The sequence below is a fragment of the Clavelina lepadiformis genome, chromosome 9 (genome assembly GCF_947623445.1).
Source record: "Clavelina lepadiformis chromosome 9, kaClaLepa1.1, whole genome shotgun sequence".
NCBI lineage: Eukaryota > Metazoa > Chordata > Ascidiacea > Aplousobranchia > Clavelinidae > Clavelina > Clavelina lepadiformis.
The window spans coordinates 15,130,409-15,151,747 of NC_135248.1; the positions used below are offsets into that span (position 1 = coordinate 15,130,409).

At 39.4% G+C, this 21,339-nt stretch overlaps 2 protein-coding genes across 5 annotated transcripts; both read right to left on the reverse strand.

Annotated features, from left to right (window-relative positions):
• Positions 1–81: 81 nt before the first annotated feature.
• Positions 82–10,022, reverse strand: LOC143470078 (uncharacterized). Of its 4 annotated transcripts, XM_076967966.1 has the most exons (14): positions 9,588–10,022; positions 8,587–8,756; positions 7,999–8,173; positions 7,718–7,831; positions 4,954–5,068; positions 4,309–4,385; positions 3,973–4,059; positions 3,619–3,733; positions 3,253–3,400; positions 2,774–2,913; positions 1,637–1,728; positions 1,404–1,496; positions 1,271–1,335; positions 82–1,106 (listed from the first exon to the last, which is right to left on the reverse strand). In XM_076967966.1, exons 2-14 carry the CDS (start codon positions 8,733–8,735, stop codon positions 1,073–1,075), a joined length of 1,404 nt encoding a protein of 467 aa, XP_076824081.1. In that variant the 5' UTR covers positions 8,736–8,756; positions 9,588–10,022; the 3' UTR covers positions 82–1,072. The 4 variants fall into 4 exon arrangements, with proteins under 4 accessions (XP_076824081.1, XP_076824084.1, XP_076824080.1 ...); XM_076967969.1 differs by having other exon boundaries at positions 3,253–3,397; positions 8,587–10,021; XM_076967965.1 differs by having other exon boundaries at positions 8,587–10,021.
• An 8,357-nt stretch (positions 10,023–18,379) lies between these two features.
• On the reverse strand, positions 18,380–20,671 carry LOC143470072 (uncharacterized). The gene has a single exon (XM_076967959.1). The coding sequence runs from the start codon at positions 20,575–20,577 to the stop codon at positions 18,838–18,840; it is 1,740 nt and encodes a 579-aa protein (XP_076824074.1). The 5' UTR covers positions 20,578–20,671; the 3' UTR covers positions 18,380–18,837.
• Between the last annotated feature and the right edge of the window lie 668 nt (positions 20,672–21,339).

Sequence of the window (21,339 nt, forward strand, 5' to 3'; positions counted from 1 at the left end):
GCATCTTATATTTAAGACAAAGTTCGTGGTGCCACAGCCAGAGCCTGGAGTAGAACACCGGTACCTTTGTAACAAAATACAACGACTTATGTAAAGCATTTAATTAACGCTGGCCAAAAAGCGCTGAAAAAATAGCCCACATAAGCAAAATAAGCATAGATATGAAATAGCACGAAACAGGAACAAAGTTCATCAGTTTGCAAATAAAATCTGGCGAGCATCGAGAAGCAGAACTTCCCGTTCGTATAATTACAGAGGGAGCAGTTATGGGCTCGCAACGACACCCATCTGAGAATACACATGTGTTCAGGAGCGCAGACTCTATGAAGAATTTCAGGCAAAATGTTGGCAAACTCGTACAACAACAAAGCGACCCGTAATCTTATGAGAAACTGGGTGATAGGAGACCATTAAGACAGGGAGGTTCAAAGCAAGCCTTGATGTTCTATTAATCGCAGCAAAGTGATCAAAATTAACGAAGTTTCGAGCTTCCAGCAATAAATACGGTTTAACACCTCCAAGTACGACACAGAAAGCGTTTTAAACGACCAATCACAGCTCGGCAGCAGAAACCCTGCCAAAAAAGATAAAATCTGCTACGAATACGCTGTCATTGATCGAGTAAAGAATAGGGGAACTTGCTAACAACTTTGGCAGTAATTCTCGGAACTTTATCAGGAATGTTTCAAACAAACTAGAAAAAATTACAGATTTTTGCGGAACTAAATCGAAACAAGCAACATAATGAAGATGGACTGAGCAGCCCAACTCGGGATTTTCTTTGTTAAACAAGAAGAGGGAAATCTCCCGTTAAGGGAATCTTGAAAATTTTATGGCTAAACATGGCAGCTTGCTGTGTTCCAACAACTAGATAAAAGATCTTGGTCCAGTACACCGATCATTTCCTCCTTTATGAAACTTATCTTAATACTATATTGTAACTAATGCTCATGCTAGGAAGGATAAGTGCAATTTGCCTGCATAAACCATGATGACAGGTGGACGACTTAAAAATCATTAAACGGCCAAAAGTTTATCGGAAGAACAGTGTCTCTCTTGTTGATTTGACCAACTAACTTGTTTCGGGATTGAAGTTGCCTTTAAATCTAATAAATGAAAACAAAAGTGAAGAATACGCAACAACTGATAAAGCTAAAGCTAAAACAACTGCTAAAGCCAAGATCTAGCTTATCTTCACAGAGTATCTGGGCCTGCGCAAGTAGCAGGTGTTTAAAGTTACGCTAGCTTTGTTGAACCAAACAAAAGATACCTTTCCTCATCTTCAGCTTGGTTGTTCGAATCTGACTGCAAAGCTCTTCTCGGATGCTGCTGTTGCTGGAGGAGGAAAAACATTAATTTAACATGCTTACGTCAGTTTACGAGTGGACACTCCAGTTTGTCACCTGCTGATGGTGGTATGGGTCCATAGGGGGCTGACCATAGGTGGGGGGAAACTGTGGCTGTCGAATCATCCCTGTGCAGGGCGGGGAAACCACCTAAAATATTAACATCAAATTAAAGCAAAATTGACATGATAGGGTTTAAACTGCTCATGGTTAAGTGACAATATGTTGTTAATACAATGCACTGGACAAGCGTGAACCCAATGTGTGATGAAAGCAGTAAGACTACTTACAGCGGTTGGCTGAAATCCAATTCTTCTGGCACCTGGGGTAAATTGGGGTGGTCCCCTCATCTCTGAGGTCTGCCTCTGGTAAGCTGGATCACCTAGATAGCAATACGATGTTAAATACAATTTTTGTTAATCATGATTTTATGGATTAAAAATAGCGTGAGTGAAATGGTACCACAAAGTGCATATGCCACATGGAACATAAGAATAAAAGTCCTGGCTTCTGCGTGATCCTAGTTCTCAAATATCAGACCTTAATCGAATTGAGAAAATTCCTTGCACACCTCAATTACTGGGCATGCGTTTTATTATTTTTCTATCTTCCAAGGCTGCCAAAGTTGTCGGTACAAATCAGTGCACAAAAGAGCAAACACCAAAAACAAATGCATCAGACAGCTTTAACGGTCCCTCTAGATATCAGCTCTGTAAGTGGGTGCAAAACTTTACTGTGATGCTTACTTTTCCCTTTGGTGTGTATGTCAGCAATAAATACTAATATTGCCACTCAAAATAGGTTACTGAAAGGTTTAGGTGACAAGTATTTGTGCACTTAGGAATGCTGAAGGAAGCATTGGAAATTAATGGCAATGTATTCATTAACAACGAAAGCATGAAAATTGATCGATTAAAACTATTTTAACTTTGGGCAACTTTCAACTTTATCACTGATGAACGTGCAGCTTTGGACATGTGTGTGAAGAACAAATTGTACACTGTAAAAGCACTGAAAAACGGATTAAATTTAAACTTTTGATTGAATCCAGGATGTTGCTAAAAATTGGCTTGAAAGTAAGTGAAATGTGCATATGTAAGCAAACAATTTAGTGTTGACTTCTAGCCTTCGTTGCAGGAGTTTGATGTAATTTTATAAATGTTTGTGTTGGCCGCATGTGACCTGAAGGCCACACTTTCCCTGCCCATGTGTTAGCCTAAAGGATGCTAAAACCACATGAAAACATTCATGAAACCACATGAAAAAAGTCATGAAACCACATGAAAAAATTCATGAAACAACTTGCAAAATATCATGAAATCGTTTTTTTAATAATTTCACAAAAAAATGAAACAATGAAGATCATCCCAAATTCTTATGTTTCTCATCCACTAAAAATATGCCATTCACTACTTTCATGTACTCACCTTGGCCTGGGGCACGGAAGCCCTGCATGGAGATTGACTTGTTGAAGTGCCTTGGGTTTGATGTATCTGTGTCCCTCGGTGGTGGGGTATTGCCGGGGTGAGGCTGTGGGGCTTGGTTCAAGCTGATGGCTCGTTGCAGCCTGACAATATTACAGCTATTTAAAAAAACAGCCCCTCCTGCTGTCTTATGAAGAAAGATACAACGACAGCGGCCATAAAAGCTCACAAAGAGCTTAACAACCACTTACAATGTGGGCAATCAGAGTTGTAATTAGGCTAAAAGTGCTTCAGCAAATTCAATTTCAGAGAAAGACAAGTTAATGTTGATCATTTAAACAGCAAAGTAATAAGTTATCTCTTAAGTGTCCTAATTGCCGTAGAGATCATAGAATTCATCTGGTAAGCAAACAACTGCTATTAAAGTCAAATTTTGTAAACTTTCTTTAACAACAATCCAAGTCACTAAATGAACATCTCACTCAGCATATTTATGCCGAAGCGTGTGCAATTCCTCATCTTTCTGTTGCACGATCCTTTGCTTTTCCAATCTTTCGTTGTGAAAATCATCCATGAAGACTTTCATCTGATCTTCGTACAAGGTGCTTGGAGTATGGTCGACAGGTTGTTCTGAAAAAACAAGTCAATATTTTTATTACCGTTTCCGTATCCAAATGTGTGGTTTGACCCCATTGCATATCATAACGTGCAAGTTCAATAAAATGTATTCAAATATCCAAGCAATGCAGTTTACAGCTGATGAACTGGCTACCAAACTTTTTCAATGAGCTTTTCATAATAAACATATTTCATCACCGGCAAATACAAAGAAACAAGCCATAAATTACCAGAACGAGCATCACTTTTCATTTTAAGCAAAGTATTTTCGTCTAGCAAGCGATTTATTTCGTGTTTTTGACGGATAATTTCTTCATTCTTTTTGTAACACTCTTTCTCCAGACACTGCGGCGAAATATAAAAACAAAACTTTGGGATAAGTAGAAAGTTAAAAAATGCCCAAAAATAAATAAAACTACAGAACAGAGATATATGTGACATCTGAAGATTGTGGAAAGAATATAATATTTATTATGAAAGTTTTAGCCATCATTCAGTATTAAAACAAATTAGTTAACGATATCACTATTTAAAAAATCTTAAACAAATACTTCACACTTCTATTAAAACTTATCGCTTCTCACCACTTTTTCTTCAACCAATTCACTAATTTTGTCTCTCTGTGCATTCTCCATCGTTTTCAGGTCTTCTAATTCCTTTCTAACGCAGGCCTGTTCAAAGAAGAGCAAACACAGTGAACTGCAGCCAATATTGAAAAATTATTGAAAGCAGCTGCACAGGTGAGGTTTATAAGGAAAAGCAACAACGCCAGGTCTAGGTCAGCTCGAATATTAGTTTTGAACAAAATGCAAAAAAATCGTTGTTGAGAAATTCTTAAAATGCTCTGGCAGTGGGTTAAATCAAGAACCTGGGTTAAATTAAGCATCAATAATCTACTTTAAAGTTGACTTGAAACTCACCGAAGTGCTTGCAGAAGGGGGGGAGCGTGGACCGTTATATTCAGTGTCTCCGGAAGCCGTGTATGTCTTGACAATTCCTGGGAAAATTTAATTATTGCTCATTTAACCCCGATAATGAAGTCGTGGCAACTTTAATGTATTGCAGATTAGATCACAATTTAAAGTATTGGTCATAAACATAATCAGTCATTATATTTGGAGAAATAATTCCATTTGGAACATAAGGCACACTATATCCACACATTTTTCTCTTTCTTTCTGTATCTCTCCATTGCCGTAGAGAATATTGTTAGTGTCAAACAACAAGGTACTTTGCTCAAGCAGCTGACAATAATATAAAGATATGTAAACCCATCAATGATCAATCAGTTAAAATAAGTGAAAGCACTTGTCAAGTCATAAAATAGTTCATCAAAATTCTTTGGTTCCCCGTGAACCATTTGTATTATTTTATTTAGTGTAACCAGGTACACAACTGAGGACTACCAAGGGAACTCTGGGCAATTCTATAAATGTTTTGAGCGACTAATAACATCATCTGGAACTAAAGATTAATTATCATCAAACTTACACCATGGTTGTCTAAATCTGAAGCTATGGTACAAACTGAGTCCGCACAAATTCAACAATAACTGATTTTCCAACCTTGCTCCTTGACTTGAAGATGGGACATCTCTCTCTGCAAGGAGATAATTTCATCGGATAGAGACTGATTGATCCCTTGAGTCTTTTTTAAAATGTTGGAAAGTCGGGATATCTGCTACACAAATAAAATCATATTACCATGTGACCACTATATGCCATTGTCATCCACACCAACAAAAATGGTTTCAGTCTGGGAGCTAAATTTTTGATTGAAAAGTGAGCTTCTTACAAATTTGAGCAATTTGTAGTACAGCTGTTCATACCGTACAGTACATACATGCCTAAGTGAAAGAATCGCATTATTTTATGCTACCCATTAAATTAATACATCAAATTTCATTATATCTACAAAAAATATCATATTATCTATCTAAAATATACATGTACCATAAAATGTACATACGGTGTTGTTACAACCACGGCAAGTTTGTTGCCTGGTAAGTATCAAATAATGCACCAGGAGGCAGGGTTTGTTCACATATATGTGTGTAGGAGGGGCGGATACAGCAGGGGCGGATACAGCAGGGGCGAATACAGCAGGGGCAGATACAGCAGGGGCAGATACAGCAGGGGCAGATACAGCAGGGGCGGATACAGCAGGGGGGTGTTGAGATGTTGCAACACCACCATCAGCAGCTGGCGCAGCATGCTTACAGTTTATTTATCTGCTTAAAAATAAACTTCATCTCATGCTAACGTGAAACACAATATATTTCCTAAAATGTTTTCATGACAAGAGGGAGCATTTTTCTCTCACCACCGTTTTTCGTGTCTCTCTCTCTCTCTCTGTCCATTGCCCAGTTTTTTTCTCTAAGTCTCTTTTAAATACTTCATCTTGTTTGAGCGCAGTCCAGCGGGAATTGAAACCGCATTCATACCATCAACAATGCCTTGGCGGGAATGCAGTTAAAAATTTCCCGTTCAAAGCGTTTATGTGGCTCGTGTAGGATTCTAGATGTTGCATCGTCATTTCGCTTAGGAAATACTTTTCAATAAAAACGATAAACAAAATGCATTGAATGCACTGGAAAGCTCTGCATGTTTGTGACATGGGCATCTGTCAGAGTTGGGCGACAACTCTGTGTTGTGTGAAGGTTTGCATCTACACTAAATTACCATGTCATTAAAAGCGAAGGGAAACAAACGAAATAGAACAGAATACGATAGTCCATAAGTCACAATTTTCCGTTTGATTATCTGGTTAGTGGTAATCATTATTTATCAACTTATTATTTATCGTAATTATCAACTAATACCAACATCTACTGCTGCACGCGCTATATACTGATTACAATTACGTCATTTTGGTGTTGTCATTTTAATTATCATATTACGCGTGCCCGAGTAATTTGCTTAACTTGGATATTTGACCCACTGCCTGTGATTGATTGACAGCTGGTGGGGATGGACACTTGCTCAAGTGTTCATTTGTTTTCTCCGATGAAAACTTCGATGGCACCAAAAGTGGTCATCTTTCGTTTGTATTAACCAAAACCAAACAAAAGGTGAGATGTGTCCAGAGCGTGTTGTTTTAATATCACAAGGAGCTTTTTAATTAATAACCGAGAGTGGTAACGTTCACAGTTTGCTTCGTTGTTAAATGACGTATGTTAAATGTCATAATGACATATGTATGACGTAACAAACAGAGCAAAACTATTCAAGTCTGATTAATATTGACATGTATGTGATAATGTGATATTAAATACAAAATTATATTTCAACTTCTTTATTCCTTGGGTTTTATTTTCAAGAAATATTTTTTTTACAAAGTTTTGTGAAGTTACCTGATTTCCTGGTTTTGCTAAACACTTTGTATCAAAGGCAATGACGCAATACAGATATAGCCTTGCACTTGTATGTGTCCGTATGCACTAAACTAAAGCATTGTGTATGTTATGATGTAACAATCGCTTTTCGGATAACATTATCCAGGCATTGTTAACGAACCCATTTCCGAAAGTATTAATGGTGAACGAAAAACGAGCTTAATGACACCGGTTAACCCCGGTGACCAACAAGCTATTCAGATTTGCATGTAGTCTTATACTTTGAATAATTTAACAAGGAAAGCAAACAGTGGAGTGAGTTTGGTTCACAACGCTATTGATGGAGACATGAAAGCATGTAGGCCTATGCTAGTGCAAAATAAACTTGGTAAAGTTTCCCTTTCTTGGGGAATCCCTATTTTCAAAACTTGCAATGAATGGAACACCCCCTCAAAAATATTCTAGATCCGCCCCTGATATGTGAACATTAACTTGTTTATTATAATCTGTATGTGTTCCATGCACACCGGTGACATCATATAAAAACAAATCATTCAAAACCGAGCATTTTTTACAGTTTTTCAGAAATATACTTTTGATTGGTTTTGTTTTCAGAATGCACAGGATTTGCATAAGCACACACCACTTCAAACCACTTTGCTGAATTAGGTATGTTATGCCACATCAATCTTTGTGAATTTAGCTATATTGTACATTTAGAATGAAACTTGGTCATTCTGACTAGTGAATTTGAGAATAAGATTTTCTGCTTCAAGTATTTAGTTTAAAAACTGTTCCATAAGTTATAATGTATATATTCAACATTGCTAATTTTTAAATATGAGGAAAACATTGTAGAATAGTACCGGTAGTTACTCTAGAGCAAAACCTGCCTTGCTTTATATGAATAAACTATACATAATACACAAATCTAAAACACATGGCCAAGGTACAAATAGAAATAGATTACATCCATTGGTGTTTTGTAGTTTCACCTTTTCAATAAGCGAGGCCTGGTCGTTTTCACTTCGAAGAAGAGAAATCTTTGCATTTTGATCTTTAATTGTTTTTCTGTAATCATCAATCGTCCGCATCAACATGGAACGATCCTTTAGTGAGAAAACGTTAAAAATTGTGGTTTAAATAGCAGAAATTCTTAACTAAAAACGTGTCAATTTCCCAATTAACGCAATCATCTTATCAAATAAAAACACAATATGCGCAATAAAGGAAATTTACCACTAACCGATATAAACTTAACTATGATAAAACTCACAGCAATATCTTCTGCTTCTTGTTCTGAGAGCCGATCTTCAAGCTGCTTTCGTAGCAATGCATTTTCTTTTGACAAATCTTCGATATGTTTATTGCCAGCAGATGGAGCACTTGATAACTGCCCAGTCTCCTCATCTTTAGAAACACTGGCTTCTTTAGCAAGGATGTCATTGTACCTTCATGGAACAGTTTATATGAAAATATGTTTATTTCAAATTGATGAGTGTCATGTATGGGCCACAATTAGCAGAGCAACTTGCAAGTTCTCCAGTTTGGTGCTACGATGTGGTCACACATGTAGTACTAATGAAATTTATACTACACGTAGATATAATACAAAACAACAAGTATGAAAGACCACCATAGACAGTGCAAACACTCCAAGGTAAATATTGTGTTGACTACAGTTTTGTATGAGTTTGCAGGGAAACAGAAGCAGTGCATAAAAAAATAAACAATAATGATATTGATTCAAGGTCCTGTAGGTTCAGTTACAGGTGATCAAGTATCATATTTCCTACACATGAAAAAACATAGATGGCTTATGGGCTGCTAGACTATGTGGTACAGAATACATATGTTAAGTCACCTAATTGTCAGATCTGCCAACAATTGCTTCGTGTTATCGAGTTCTTGTGAAACTTTCTCCTTTTCTCTTTGCAGAATTTCATTACGATCTTTTAAGTTTTTTATCGCTTGTACACATCTCACTGGATCCAATCTCGTCGTATTGTCCATGGTGATAAATAATATATAACCCTACACAAAGCGCCTTCAGGCCAACTTAAATATTAATCCAGTAAGCTAATATTATCATGTGTCTGTATATACATGTAGACTAGTACGTATGAAAAGAAAACCCAAAGCTTACAGCAGCTCGTGGTTGAAAGTGAGGCTCCTGCCATGACACTTAACAACAAATAGTCTACACTAAACTTGTTTAAGATCGCGTTAATTAATAGGCCTAATAAACAAAGAAAAACTGGTTGTTTGAATGCTATATAATAATAAATAAACAAAAAACTTGCAATAAAACATTTTGCCTATTGTAGGCTATAGCCCAAGGGTGGGCAAACTTGAGCCAAATTTGAATAGCTACTGTTAGCAAAGATTGATTAAATCTGTTTGTGGTTTTAATACAAATATTGTTTACTCAGTGTACTTGTACACTAGACCCACCTATCTATGGTGACAATTTTGAAAGACTGCATGACCATTGAACGTTTTTGTATTATTATACGAATTATAATCTCGGTTTTCATCTTTGTAGTTTCCTTTGTTACTATATTTGTTGATGTCATATTTTCTGTTTTGCATTGCATTACAGTATAGAAACGTAAGAACATTTAAATACAGTTTTTTAAAATTATTTGCTACTGTATTTCTAGAAACGTTCTAACAAGTTTAAATGTGAGACAAAGAATTGTTCAGTATTAAAATGGGAAATTGCAGAGAAACAAACAAAAGGTCGACGAGCCACTGTTGCTATAGGCCTAGTCTGTCTGTAGTTTATACGACAATTAATGCAGTAATAATGCACAAAAACTGAGTCCCAAAAATTATCCAAGGCATATGAAACCCTTTAAGTACCGGATCAATAGCGCAGAAGTGCACAACCCGATGATGTCACAATATGAGTATAGGCTTAGCCGTGGTTGTCTCCTTCGTATACTAAACCTCTCTGCTGGTCCGCTCGTAGTTTCGCAGCTGTAAGTCAGAATCCTGTTAAATCAAGTCAATTTCAGCCCTGATGCAAAAAAAAAAGTGTTTTCTATCAAAGTTTGCAAGAAACTATCAGCTGGGGTTTGAGCAAAACGGGACTTGGCTTAAGCTTAACGACTTATCCTACGGTACCAAAAATAAACAGGAACACAGCCTAAACCTATAGATATCTTATATTTATAAACACTGTGTCTAAAGCTGAATGATATGATGAAATCTGCGGTATTTCCAATCAGGGCGGCGATGATAACACACAGTTAACCAACCCGATCCCCGTTTTCGATGCAAATTGCAAACACACTTGACCGACAGAAACAAATTTGGTGTTGTTGAACTGGGAAAGAATTTTTTCGCCGCCGTCGTGCGCCCAAGAGACTAGTGCGTTCAAGTGACCAAAAAATTACTTATTCCTTAGCAACTTAGTAGCAGCGGCGTAGTAACTACCGGTGTAGTAACTAGTAACAAAATTTGCCAACCTACAAAACTTGTTCTACGTCATAAAGTCAAAAAGTTTATTCCGATTATTGTTTTGAATCAGCACAAAACGAGTGCTAGCACAGTTAGCTAACCAAGGCCTTTATAATACTAATTAAAAGCTTAAACTAAAACTTAATAATAATTTAGTATTATAAAGGCATTGGTTAGAATACGGAATTATTTAACACAGAAATATTGAATTGAATCTCTTGAGCTTAAAATTTTTCTCTTTCGCAATCTTAATAGCGAGTGAAAAGCTCTACAACAAAATATTGTTGTTATAGAAATCATAAAGGAAAATCAAACAAAAGAAATAACAAAATATTAGCAAAAAAAAATAGACACATTAAAATGAAGATTGGGTTATATCAAATGAGCGCAAAAAACAGCAGTTCTTTTGAAATCTGCTCGCCAAATATTTTGTAACCTGAATTGTATTAGGTTGCTTTTATATCTTCACAACAAAGGCGAGAGTATAGGCTTGCCGGATATGGTAAAAACATTTTCTTAATACAAAGAAACATTGAAGTGCTACCAATGTTACCATCTACAAACAAGATGCTATTAATCAGCATATAGAGAATTGTTATTTGCTACATTTTTGCAGCTTTTGTGTTTGGGTTGATTACAATCACTAAATGCAAAACCTGAAAATATGTTTCCGGACTACACTACTTAGATCTGCGGAGACACTGCTTGTTTGTCTTAACTTATATTACTCGGTCCTAATTTACCTGCCGAATTAATGATCTGACTCCGTGGTTGCGTGCGGTTAGAAACCTCTAACCTTAACGTGTTACTACCGTTACTAGCCGAAAGCTATTACGATTAACAGATACAGTTTATCAGAAACAATCCTTTATTGTAGGAACTGTACAGGTTCCGATTATTATGACACAAGCACAAACTTAGCATTCACCAATTAAAACAAGTCTAACGAATTACATTTTAACACGACTGACGTAATACGTTCGTACGATTCGATATCTCTGTCTGCGCGTTACTCGCATTTTAGCACGAGTTTATAAAGCGGGGCGATGTGAGCGGAAGTATTCAACAAAATATACACAAATAGGTCAGAATCGCAAACGATAAACTAAACGTTGGCAATGGGAATTATTTACAGTTTCAACTCGGATGCTATGAAATCACCTGGTAACGTACTAAACGGCGTTTTCACATAAAGTTATTTGGTGCAAGTTTCCAATGTTGCACAATGATTGCAGTTTGTAAATGAACAATGTTTTAGCCACTAGATGGCGCATTCGTTCTCACAATTGATATAATGGCACTGGGTGTGGCCCCAAGCCACCACACAATTAAAAATAACATCCTGGTTACGTGGGTAGCACAAAACTAACACAATGATTATGTACAGATAACAGAGTAATTACAGTTTTTGCAGTTTGCCGATTAGCAACCACCTGCTACCAGTTGGTGGGTGTCTCACACATCAATCGGTGTTTCAGATAACTTTTGAACCGTTCGTAAGCTTGGGTTTCAAGTGGCATTGAGTTTCTCAGGCGGAGGAAAAACCGCAGCAAGTCGGTTTCCAGGGCAGCCGCTGTGGCTCCTATCATTGTGAAGATTTTGGTCTCACAACTAATCTGTGGAACGAGGTCGAACATTGCTTCCAGTCGTTGGAACCATATCTCCAGGTCCTCTGCCGAAGTGGTTGGTGGTGATGAAAATGCTAGGACCTTTGTTGAAATGTCGGTTAATTGTGAAATGTCTGATGCCAATATCTCATAATATTTGTAAATCGGATGAAGTACTGTTTGTTTCAAAAACGCCATCTCCCGCCGCCCGGGGAGGAGGTAATCCGAGCCTTGTTCTCCCGGTCTGATGGTCGACGGCTGTGGAATGGGAGCTGGCTGTTCGTCCGGTGAATCTGGTGAATCAGGAATCGGTGGGTCGGGCATCGCGATGTCAATGACAAACCCGCCGGTGTATCAGACGTTGTAGTGTCCATTTGATAGTCAGGTGTTGGTTCCGGAAACTTCGACATGTTGGAATTTGTTTGTCAGCAGTGGTAATGACGGCAAAATCTGTATAGAAACTAGAAGTTTGAGGTTAATTATTTGAACAACTCAGGTCATGCGTGGGAAGGAGAGCATGCTATGCGACAAAAATTGGTAAATATACAATTGCAAGACAAGGTGACGTAGTAAGGAAAAGGTTAGTAATTAGTAAGCATGCGATACGCAAGATATACACAAGAAATTTTGTCGGTCAACAACGACAAAGGGGAAATGGCAAAAGGTTACATGCATACGACATTCGGGGCCCCGAAAAAAAAACGCGTTGATACCGGTAATAAAACTTAAAGTGTGTTTGTGTCCGCGAAATCATCACGGGACGACGCGGCGGGCGGCGCGTCATCGGAAGATCGAGAAGAGGACGGTTGGTTACGAGAACGTCGAAGCAAGGGCGACGGATGAGTTTGTTGTGGAGGTGCATCTCGATGGCTGCGTCCAGCGCGAATACGGGATACAAGAGATCTGGCATACCGCAAATGCTGCGGAGATGATCGGATAAACCCGATGGTATGGCAGAAGGCCCACATCATGGCAAGTAGCTGAAGGACGAAGATAAGGGCTGAGAGAAAAGGATTCGTAATTTCTGACAATGCAAGCAGCAACGTTTGTTTTGCGGCGTGCGCGAACGTGTCTGCGACGTAGGATCCGTTGATCATAGTTTCATCAGTAGTAGTAAGACTTGTTATGACATTTCGCATTTTCTCCTTAAGCAGGTTGGCTTCAGACATAGAGCTGAGCAGCGATTGAAAGTCAGTGAACGAGTCGGAGTCAGGCAGCTCGTTGAGAATCTTCTCGTAGTCAGGAGCGTTGTAGCTGAGGTGTATAGTCGACAAAGGTAAGTTGAGTTCGTGCACCTGCACATGTTCGTGCGATAAAGTGTAGTTGTGGTAAAGGACCGTGTCCCCATGAACTCGGAAGACAAAACTTCTAGCTGGTCGATACGATTCCAGCAGATGTACTCCCGGTAAGACAATGTTGTCTGAAATGAGTTGGCCGTATTGGCTGTGGCCGTTTTGATCGCGATAGAGGATTAGAGGGCGTTGACTGAACGCGTTGCGTTACGCAAGTGACGGTAAGACGGTACCGTTGATAGAGTGACATGTTGCTCTGGACATAAAATCTCCAAGGTTGGAACCCATGGTTTGATGTCCAAGAGTAGAAGACAGTATCTCAGTAGGGAAAATCTTCCCAACTGCTTTGTAGAGCGTGCCAATCAGCTTCGTGAGTTGACAATGTAGGAACTTGTTGTCTTCGTTGAAAGTGGTTAGAACTTCGGAAATGAGGTCGTCCTGTTGTCCGTCAAAGGTTGCCAGAAGTCGTGAGAATTCAGAGTGTGGCGTATGATCAGACACCCGCCTTGGCAGATTAGGGCGAAAAAGAGCTAGTCTGTCGAGCTCTGTACATTGTTGGTAGCGAAAGATAAAGTTGTTGTTGTCGCAGTGAATATTTTTTTCATAGCAGCTTTTCGCACGTGCGGAACACTTTCTCCAGTGATGTACGGAGATTCCCAGGTCAGGTAAGGAAACTCTATACAAGGACGTGGAGTTGTAATGAAGTAGCATCTTATGTGATCCAAGCGGTTTGGTAGGGGGGCAGTTGATACGCGCGGGTACTCGCCATATAAACATACGATTGCCCGTTAGGCAATATGCACGCTCAATTGAGCACGAAGCAAGCGATCCCAGCGACGACGTCATTGTGTCTGTGACGTAGTCGTAGTAGATTGTTGTTTGATACAGGAAGTCGTTGGTTACAGTCCCTGACTCTGAAGTCGGCCAGACATACTTGTAATGAACGGCATTCCGTGTTGAGTACGCTGCAGGGTCAGATTGAATGAGTGGGCCATTCGATGAGACCTTGGTTTCATTCCAAGACGTACATTTCTGATTGTTAGGTGGGTGAGCGTCAATGGTATTGGCCGATTTCTGGTAACTCCCAAAAAAGAAGTACATGGTGCTCCAGGCCGTAATTTGTGAAGTACAAACTGTTGCCGGAATCTTCTGGAGATGCAGATCTGGAGCAAATACTGTAGCCGAACAGTTGTGTATGGTGAAGGGTGTCTGCTTTTGGCAATGCATGTCGTCATCAAAGGTATACAACCCAAGTGAGTGCGAACGTTGGCATAATAGAAATTCTTGGTCATCTTGTTGGAAGTTCCTCTGTTCGGCTGATGAGAACATGCAGAGGCACGAAAGCATCAAGCAAATGAACATGTTGCTTTTATAATTTGTGAAACGTTTCGGTGGAATGATTTTACGACCAGCTCGAGACGTCTTTATAACCGCAGGAGGTTTTGTTGGCGGAGGTTTCGTTGGCTCCGGGGCGGTGACAGTTGGTGGTACCGTTTCTTGTCTCGCAGAGGTGGAGGACAATTGCTGCGGAGCAGGATCTTGTGTCTGCAAATAAAAATTCTGTTGTTGATGCGAAGGTGGTGCTGGTAACGGCGCATCAATATCGATAGTATAGCTCGGCTTTAGACGGTCAAGGGAAACGCGGTCCGGTTTTCCCTGACGGGAAATAACAAAATACTTTTCGTATCTTTCCAGTACTGGAAACGGGCCAACATAAGGGCGTTCCAACGCTCTTTTGACATGGTCACAGCGCACATAGACGCGGTCACACTGTTTCAAATCCGGATGAACATAGGACTGTATGAATTTCGTATGTGCGGTCGTTGGTGTAAACTGCAGGTCGTTGATGAAGTCTCGATACGCACCGAGGTAGCTGGATGTAGGAACTGCAGAGGCAAGCTTCGAGTCAGAAAAGAAACCACCTGGAAGACGTAAGGTGTGTCCAAAAGTTAACTCAGCTGGTGTACATTTCAGGTCCTGCAGATAGCGATTTCGCAGAGCCAGGACAATAAAACCCAGTTTGTGAAACCAACGTTCTGGTTCGTCTGAACACTTGATGGCGCGCTTGATCTCCGCATTTGCACGTTCCGTAATTCCATTGGACTGGGGATGGTAAGATGTTGTCAGATTGTGTTGGATACCTAGAGATCGCATAATTTCCGCCCAGGCAGAACTTGTAAAACATGGTCCACGGTCACTTGTGAGGATGACTGGAACGCCGACCAAGGAACACCAGTGATTTACAAAGTAAGCGGCGACGGTTTCTGTCGTGGCATCCGGGATTGGTATGGCTTGAACGAAACGAGTATAACGATCAATACACGTAAGGATGTATTTATAGCCGTGTGAGGTTGGAAGTGGTCCAATCAAGTCAATTGCTATATCCGAAAATCGACCATCCGGAATCTTAAATGACCCTGGTGCGGTTTTGGTGTGACGGAAAATTTTTCCTTCTTGACAGTTTGGGCATTGCTGGACCCAGGTCGCGATCTGTTTACACATTCCTGTCCAGATAAATCGTTCTTTGATGAGCTTGATGGTGGCTTTCTTTCCAGGATGCGATAAATTGTGTAGGTGCAAAAATACTTGGCGCCGAAAGGATGACGGGACTAGTACACGCTCTGCATCGGCGGACACGTCACAAAGAATTGTTACGTCGTTATTGGGCAGCTTGCAGTCTTGAAGCTTGAGTGCTGTTGTCGCGGCGCGTAGTTTTTGTATGGCAGGATCTGTGGTTTGAGCTTCTGCTATTTTCTCATATTCCAAAGGCGGCGGAAAACTGGAAATAGCGTTAATGTTGGGTGTTGCATTTCCGTTGGCGTAGTAAGGATCCCTTGGTCCGTGGTTCCTTGCTGCCTGTTGCTGTCCATCTGTATTGGTGATAGCAAGCGAAAGGTTGTTCCGTGACGTTTGTGGTTGTTTAATCAACAATATCTCGTGGGCTTTATTCGCGAGACTTTGTAAATTTTCATGTTCCACGCTGGCTAGCGCAATTGCGACATCTGTCGGTAATGCTTTGAGAAGTTTAGCACGAATCAGTTTAACAACGGGCGGAGTGAGATTCTCTTGACCGACTGCACTCATCAATTCCCGCATTAAATTCTTGGGTGACTGACCATGCAGCGTGAGGTCAGCCAACAAAAAATCCAAATGATCCTCACGTTTATCAAAGTTCCTCAAAATTTCGTTAATCAAGGTGTCGTAACAGTCCTGAGCCGACGCGGAAGGCAAACGAAGTAATGCGAGGTCTGTAGCCGGTATCGCTTCTACTGCTAGCAAGTAACGGTTTGTTTGCGAAGCGATACAGAGAAAATTTGTGTTCCAAGTGGGAGATCCATGCTTCAGGATTGAATTTCCAAAAGGTAGGAAGCTTGACGTGCGAAAACAAATCATTCCTCGAAGTAGTGTCCTGTGTCCGCGCACTTATCAGTTCTTTCCTGTCAGCCCCCAGACCAGAGGGTCCGGGCTCCTCATTGCTGGAGGGCTCCGCCGATGGTTCCTCGTTTTCGCCTGACATGGTCTTTTCCTGAATTGACTGTTCGGGCCGTGGGGTTGCTCGTGTGCTAATGTGATACTCTGACTTAACTTTGCCTGATACAGAAGTAACTTTTCGTAGTGTCGACAACGGTTTTGGCATTTATCAAAACCGATAAAAATTTGCCGACACCCCGCAAAAATGTTGGGCACAAAAGATCCCGAAGAAAAAAAATTTTACGACAAAACTTTTTGCATTTTACAGCGCGGTGTAAAATGATAGCCTAAGCGAAGTGAGCATGCATTACAAGCTTGGCTGGTGCGCATGCATTTCAATTAGGGTTGCAGCTATTTTTAAAGAGAACATGCAAAATTCACTTACCAGTGAAGAACGGGGCTTGTAGGGATTGTTGAAACACGTCGTGTCAACGTCGGTGGTCACCAAAATGCGGAGACACTGCTTGTTTGTCTTAACTTATATTACTCGGTCCTAATTTACCTGCCGAATTAATGATCTGACTCCGTGGTTGCGTGCGGTTAGAAACCTCTAACCTTAACGTGTTACTACCGTTACTAGCCGAAAGCTATTACGATTAACAGATACAGTTTATCAGAAACAATCCTTTATTGTAGGAACTGTACAGGTTCCGATTATTATGACACAAGCACAAACTTAGCATTCACCAATTAAAACAAGTCTAACGAATTACATTTTAACACGACTGACGTAATACGTTCGTACGATTCGATATCTCTGTCTGCGCGTTACTCGCATTTTAGCACGAGTTTATAAAGCGGGGCGATGTGAGCGGAAGTATTCAACAAAATATACACAAATAGGTCAGAATCGCAAACGATAAACTAAACGTTGGCAATGGGAATTATTTACAGTTTCAACTCGGATGCTATGAAATCACCTGGTAACGTACTAAACGGCGTTTTCACATAAAGTTATTTGGTGCAAGTTTCCAATGTTGCACAATGATTGCAGTTTGTAAATGAACAATGTTTTAGCCACTAGATGGCGCATTCGTTCTCACAATTGATATAATGGCACTGGGTGTGGCCCCAAGCCACCCCAGATCAAAGGTCACACTACACCCACACAGGTCTAACATTTGTTTTGCATAAGCTAGTCGGTTCCAAAACAATTTATAGGATTACCTGACATGGTAAAAACACTTTCTTAATACAAAGAAACATTAAATTGCTACTATCTACAAACAAATCCTATTAATCATCAAATAATGAATTGCTATTTTCTATATTTTTGGCGGTTGTGTTTGCGTTAGTCAGAAAATAACATGACATTATACATGAAAAAAAACTTGTATGAAAAAATTTCATGCGAAACGTTATTATAAGCGAGAAGTGATTTATTATTTCACCTCTGGAGCATTCACCTTTAAATACCGCGCATTTTTGGAAATAATCAACGCTTTGCAAAACTTAGATCTAGAAGGTCGTTAGCAGTAATGGCTAGATACCAGAAAGATAGTTGTGAGAACCTAGTAAACGTTTAGCTGGAGTTGAACAAGCTACTTTTGATTAAACGTGTTTGTGAAGAGAACATTTTTTTCTGAACAACCACGTTTCGTATGTAGGCTACGTAAACTCATAGCCTACGTCAAAAAAGAAACGTCTTATCCAAGAAAAGTAACATTTTTAAAGCTAACACTTCCAGAGATAACATGCCCAAAACCAAACTTTAAGTCGATTGTGACCTAGTTGATTTCTTGGAAACATACAGTAATGCAGAATCACCAAACAGTGATTTGAGCTTGAAATAAGCATATGTTTCCATCAACATCAACAACTATGCCTTCTTGGCTATTGTATTTCCCGTTTTCCATAACAGCTTAACACTAATTCATTTCACTAAATGTTATTTAAGGGTGCAATATAAAAGATGCTAAATACAATTTACTAAACATGTATTCATATCCAAATTGTCTGTTTCCTAACTTTAAACAGAAACTTCTACAACTTGCACATTTTTCACAAAAAATCATCACCACCAAATACATTATTAGCCGTATACATCAAGTTAAACAAAGAAACTTCCAGAAATCAAAGTAATATACCGATGTAAACATTGAACTTATTGTGTGTCTGATAATATCAGGTGTTACCATGTTCAGTCAATTAACCGCTGATAACAACATGGGAGTGCAAAGCAAAATTGCGCCTAAACTGCCATAATTTTGACATCAGACAAAGCTATTAAAAAATCTAACAAATAAATCTAATAACTTAAATGATGAAATGTTAATATTGTCACGTATAGCTTGTGGAGTTGCTGATCATCGAATGAGATGCGCTAGGATCGGCGAACTCATCCTCAAATAAATGCTCCACAAAATCATCGCAGCCCTCAAATAGTTCACCACAAACATCTTCAACCATTTTGTCTAACATCTCGTCAGCAAGATTGTCAACGATTTTCCAAGGGTTGAACTTACCCTTCGGTTCGTGAAAACTAGACTTTAAATACTGCGTAAAACGTGTCCTGTTTGAAATGACTGAGTTCCTTATGTCCTTAGGGAGACGTAACATTTCCCTATCGTCTGTTCTTGATGAAGGCTGGGATGCAACGTTGGACATAAATAAATTCTGATGAGGTTGTTTTGACGATTTAAACAAAACAGTTTCCTCAAAAGGTACCGGTGACTCTTCATTGTGTGAAATTGTGATAAGCTCGGGAGATTGCTTGGAATTTTTAAAGTGGTTGACTTGTGGTTGGTGAGGGATGTCGTCGTATCTTACTTGCTTCCATCTGTGTCTGATCACATCTTCTTCGTTTTGAATGTCAACCAACCTCTGGTACAAAGACTCGCATTGAAGAAGATTGTCAAGATCTTTGGCTTTGCTATCCAGATCTCCTTCTTCATGCGCGTTTATGCTTACATCATCTTTTACCACACTTGGCTGAGGGAACCCCGAATAATGATGATTCAAGTCTTTGTAGCCATCATCATCATCATGGTCAATGTCATGCTCTTTGGATGTGAAATGTAATTTGCTTCTCAATAAGTCACGGAACTTCATAGAAGGAGTCTCCTCCACTCCTTTCATTGGATCAACATGTAATGAAGCTTTATGCCTAGGCCGGTCCCCTTTCAAAGTGACTTTCTTGACTGACTTTATGTCATTTTGATTGACTTTATTACCAGTTTTCTCAAAGCTTATGTCCGTTACTTTTTCATCATCACTTAGCACAACATCCTTGACTTTCTTGACCTTGCGCTCATGTAAGATGCTCTCCGACGCAGATGACTTGTTTTTCTTCTTTTTCCTCCTTGGACTTCTATACATAGAAAGAAATCCACTTTTGGAAGCAGGAATGTGTTTTCTCAGCTTCTCTTTCCGGATAATCCCTTTCCAGGTGTTGGAAAATTGTTTGAAATTTCCACTTTCTGCAAAATTATTTACGTCTTCATAAATGTCAGCAGTTGATACGCAGGCATCTTTCATTACGTTAAGATTATCAAAATATGCCTGCCGATAGTTGCGTGGTTTTTTGTTGTGAGGCAACTCAGTGATTTTTTGCTTGGCAACCATATTTGGTTGCGTGGTCCTGGTTCTTTTGTGTATAGGACTTTTGAATTGAGACGGTTTGCTTATTGGGTGTTTCCTCACAGGGGTTGAACTTTCATGAGATTGTACAGGAATTTCGTGAAGACACTTGGCAACTTTTTCTTTCGCATGAGTTTGTTCTTTTACTTTGTTGCGTTTTACTTTTATTTTCTCTTTTTCCACCTCATGTTGAGTTTTCTGCGAAGTGCTTATGTCGAGCTTGGCAAGTTGCAATGCGAGTGACAGTTTATCAGATGGAATGGGATTTTGCTTCAAGTGTTTGCTCTTTCCACTGACACCCGACTTGGAGTGAAGTTTTTCAATCATGACCAAACCAGGACTTGAAAGTTTGCTTCGATAACTTGCATTGCTCGGAGTTGAAACGTCAAGGTTGAACTCTAGTTGGTTGCGTTGAGCATTTCCCTTATAAAATGTAACCATTTTGCCTACTTACAAGCATCACCGTATGAAAAAGAAATGCGCTTCCCACTATACTCATCTACATCTATCAATTGCTAAACCATACAAAAACAAATGTGGTAGTAAGGATTTTCTATGTTGAGGCTTAGGCCTAGTAAGAACTTAATTTACAAACCATATTTATATACATAATAGCCATGTTTCATTACGTGTCATGGCCAAAGCTACCTCTGGCATACAAAACAAGTATGTCAAGACATATATAATATGACAACTGCAATTTTTTAAAAAAGGAGACACTGTGATCTTTTTCATTAAAACAAAAAGGTAACGGAAGAGGAAAGTGAATATGCAGTTGTCATTGTTTTAATACATTTGTGATTTGTGACGATGAGATCAATCACAGATTATGTAGGTTTTTGGAGTAACTCACATCAAATGCACCCTGGTATAATAGGCCAACGGTTTGTAGAATAATATAGAATAAATAGGAATCGATAAATTTAATTAACTAGCAATTAAAAGCTTGGAAAATTTCTAGTCTACATGCTGAATTGGAAACTTTGCCAAGTGCACAGGCTAGACTGCTGAGTATGGCAGGTTTCACTGAGATCTTGACGGTGTAGAAGCAAAATTTCAGTATGTAGCATAAATCATGACCCAACCATGTCCAGAATTTTGTTAGACAATGTGCGGTTTTTATGCTAGTAAATGGTGAAAAAAAATTGTTCTTTTTCTTTCGAGATGACTCTTCTCCCTGCGGGCAATACCGTTTCAGTCAAA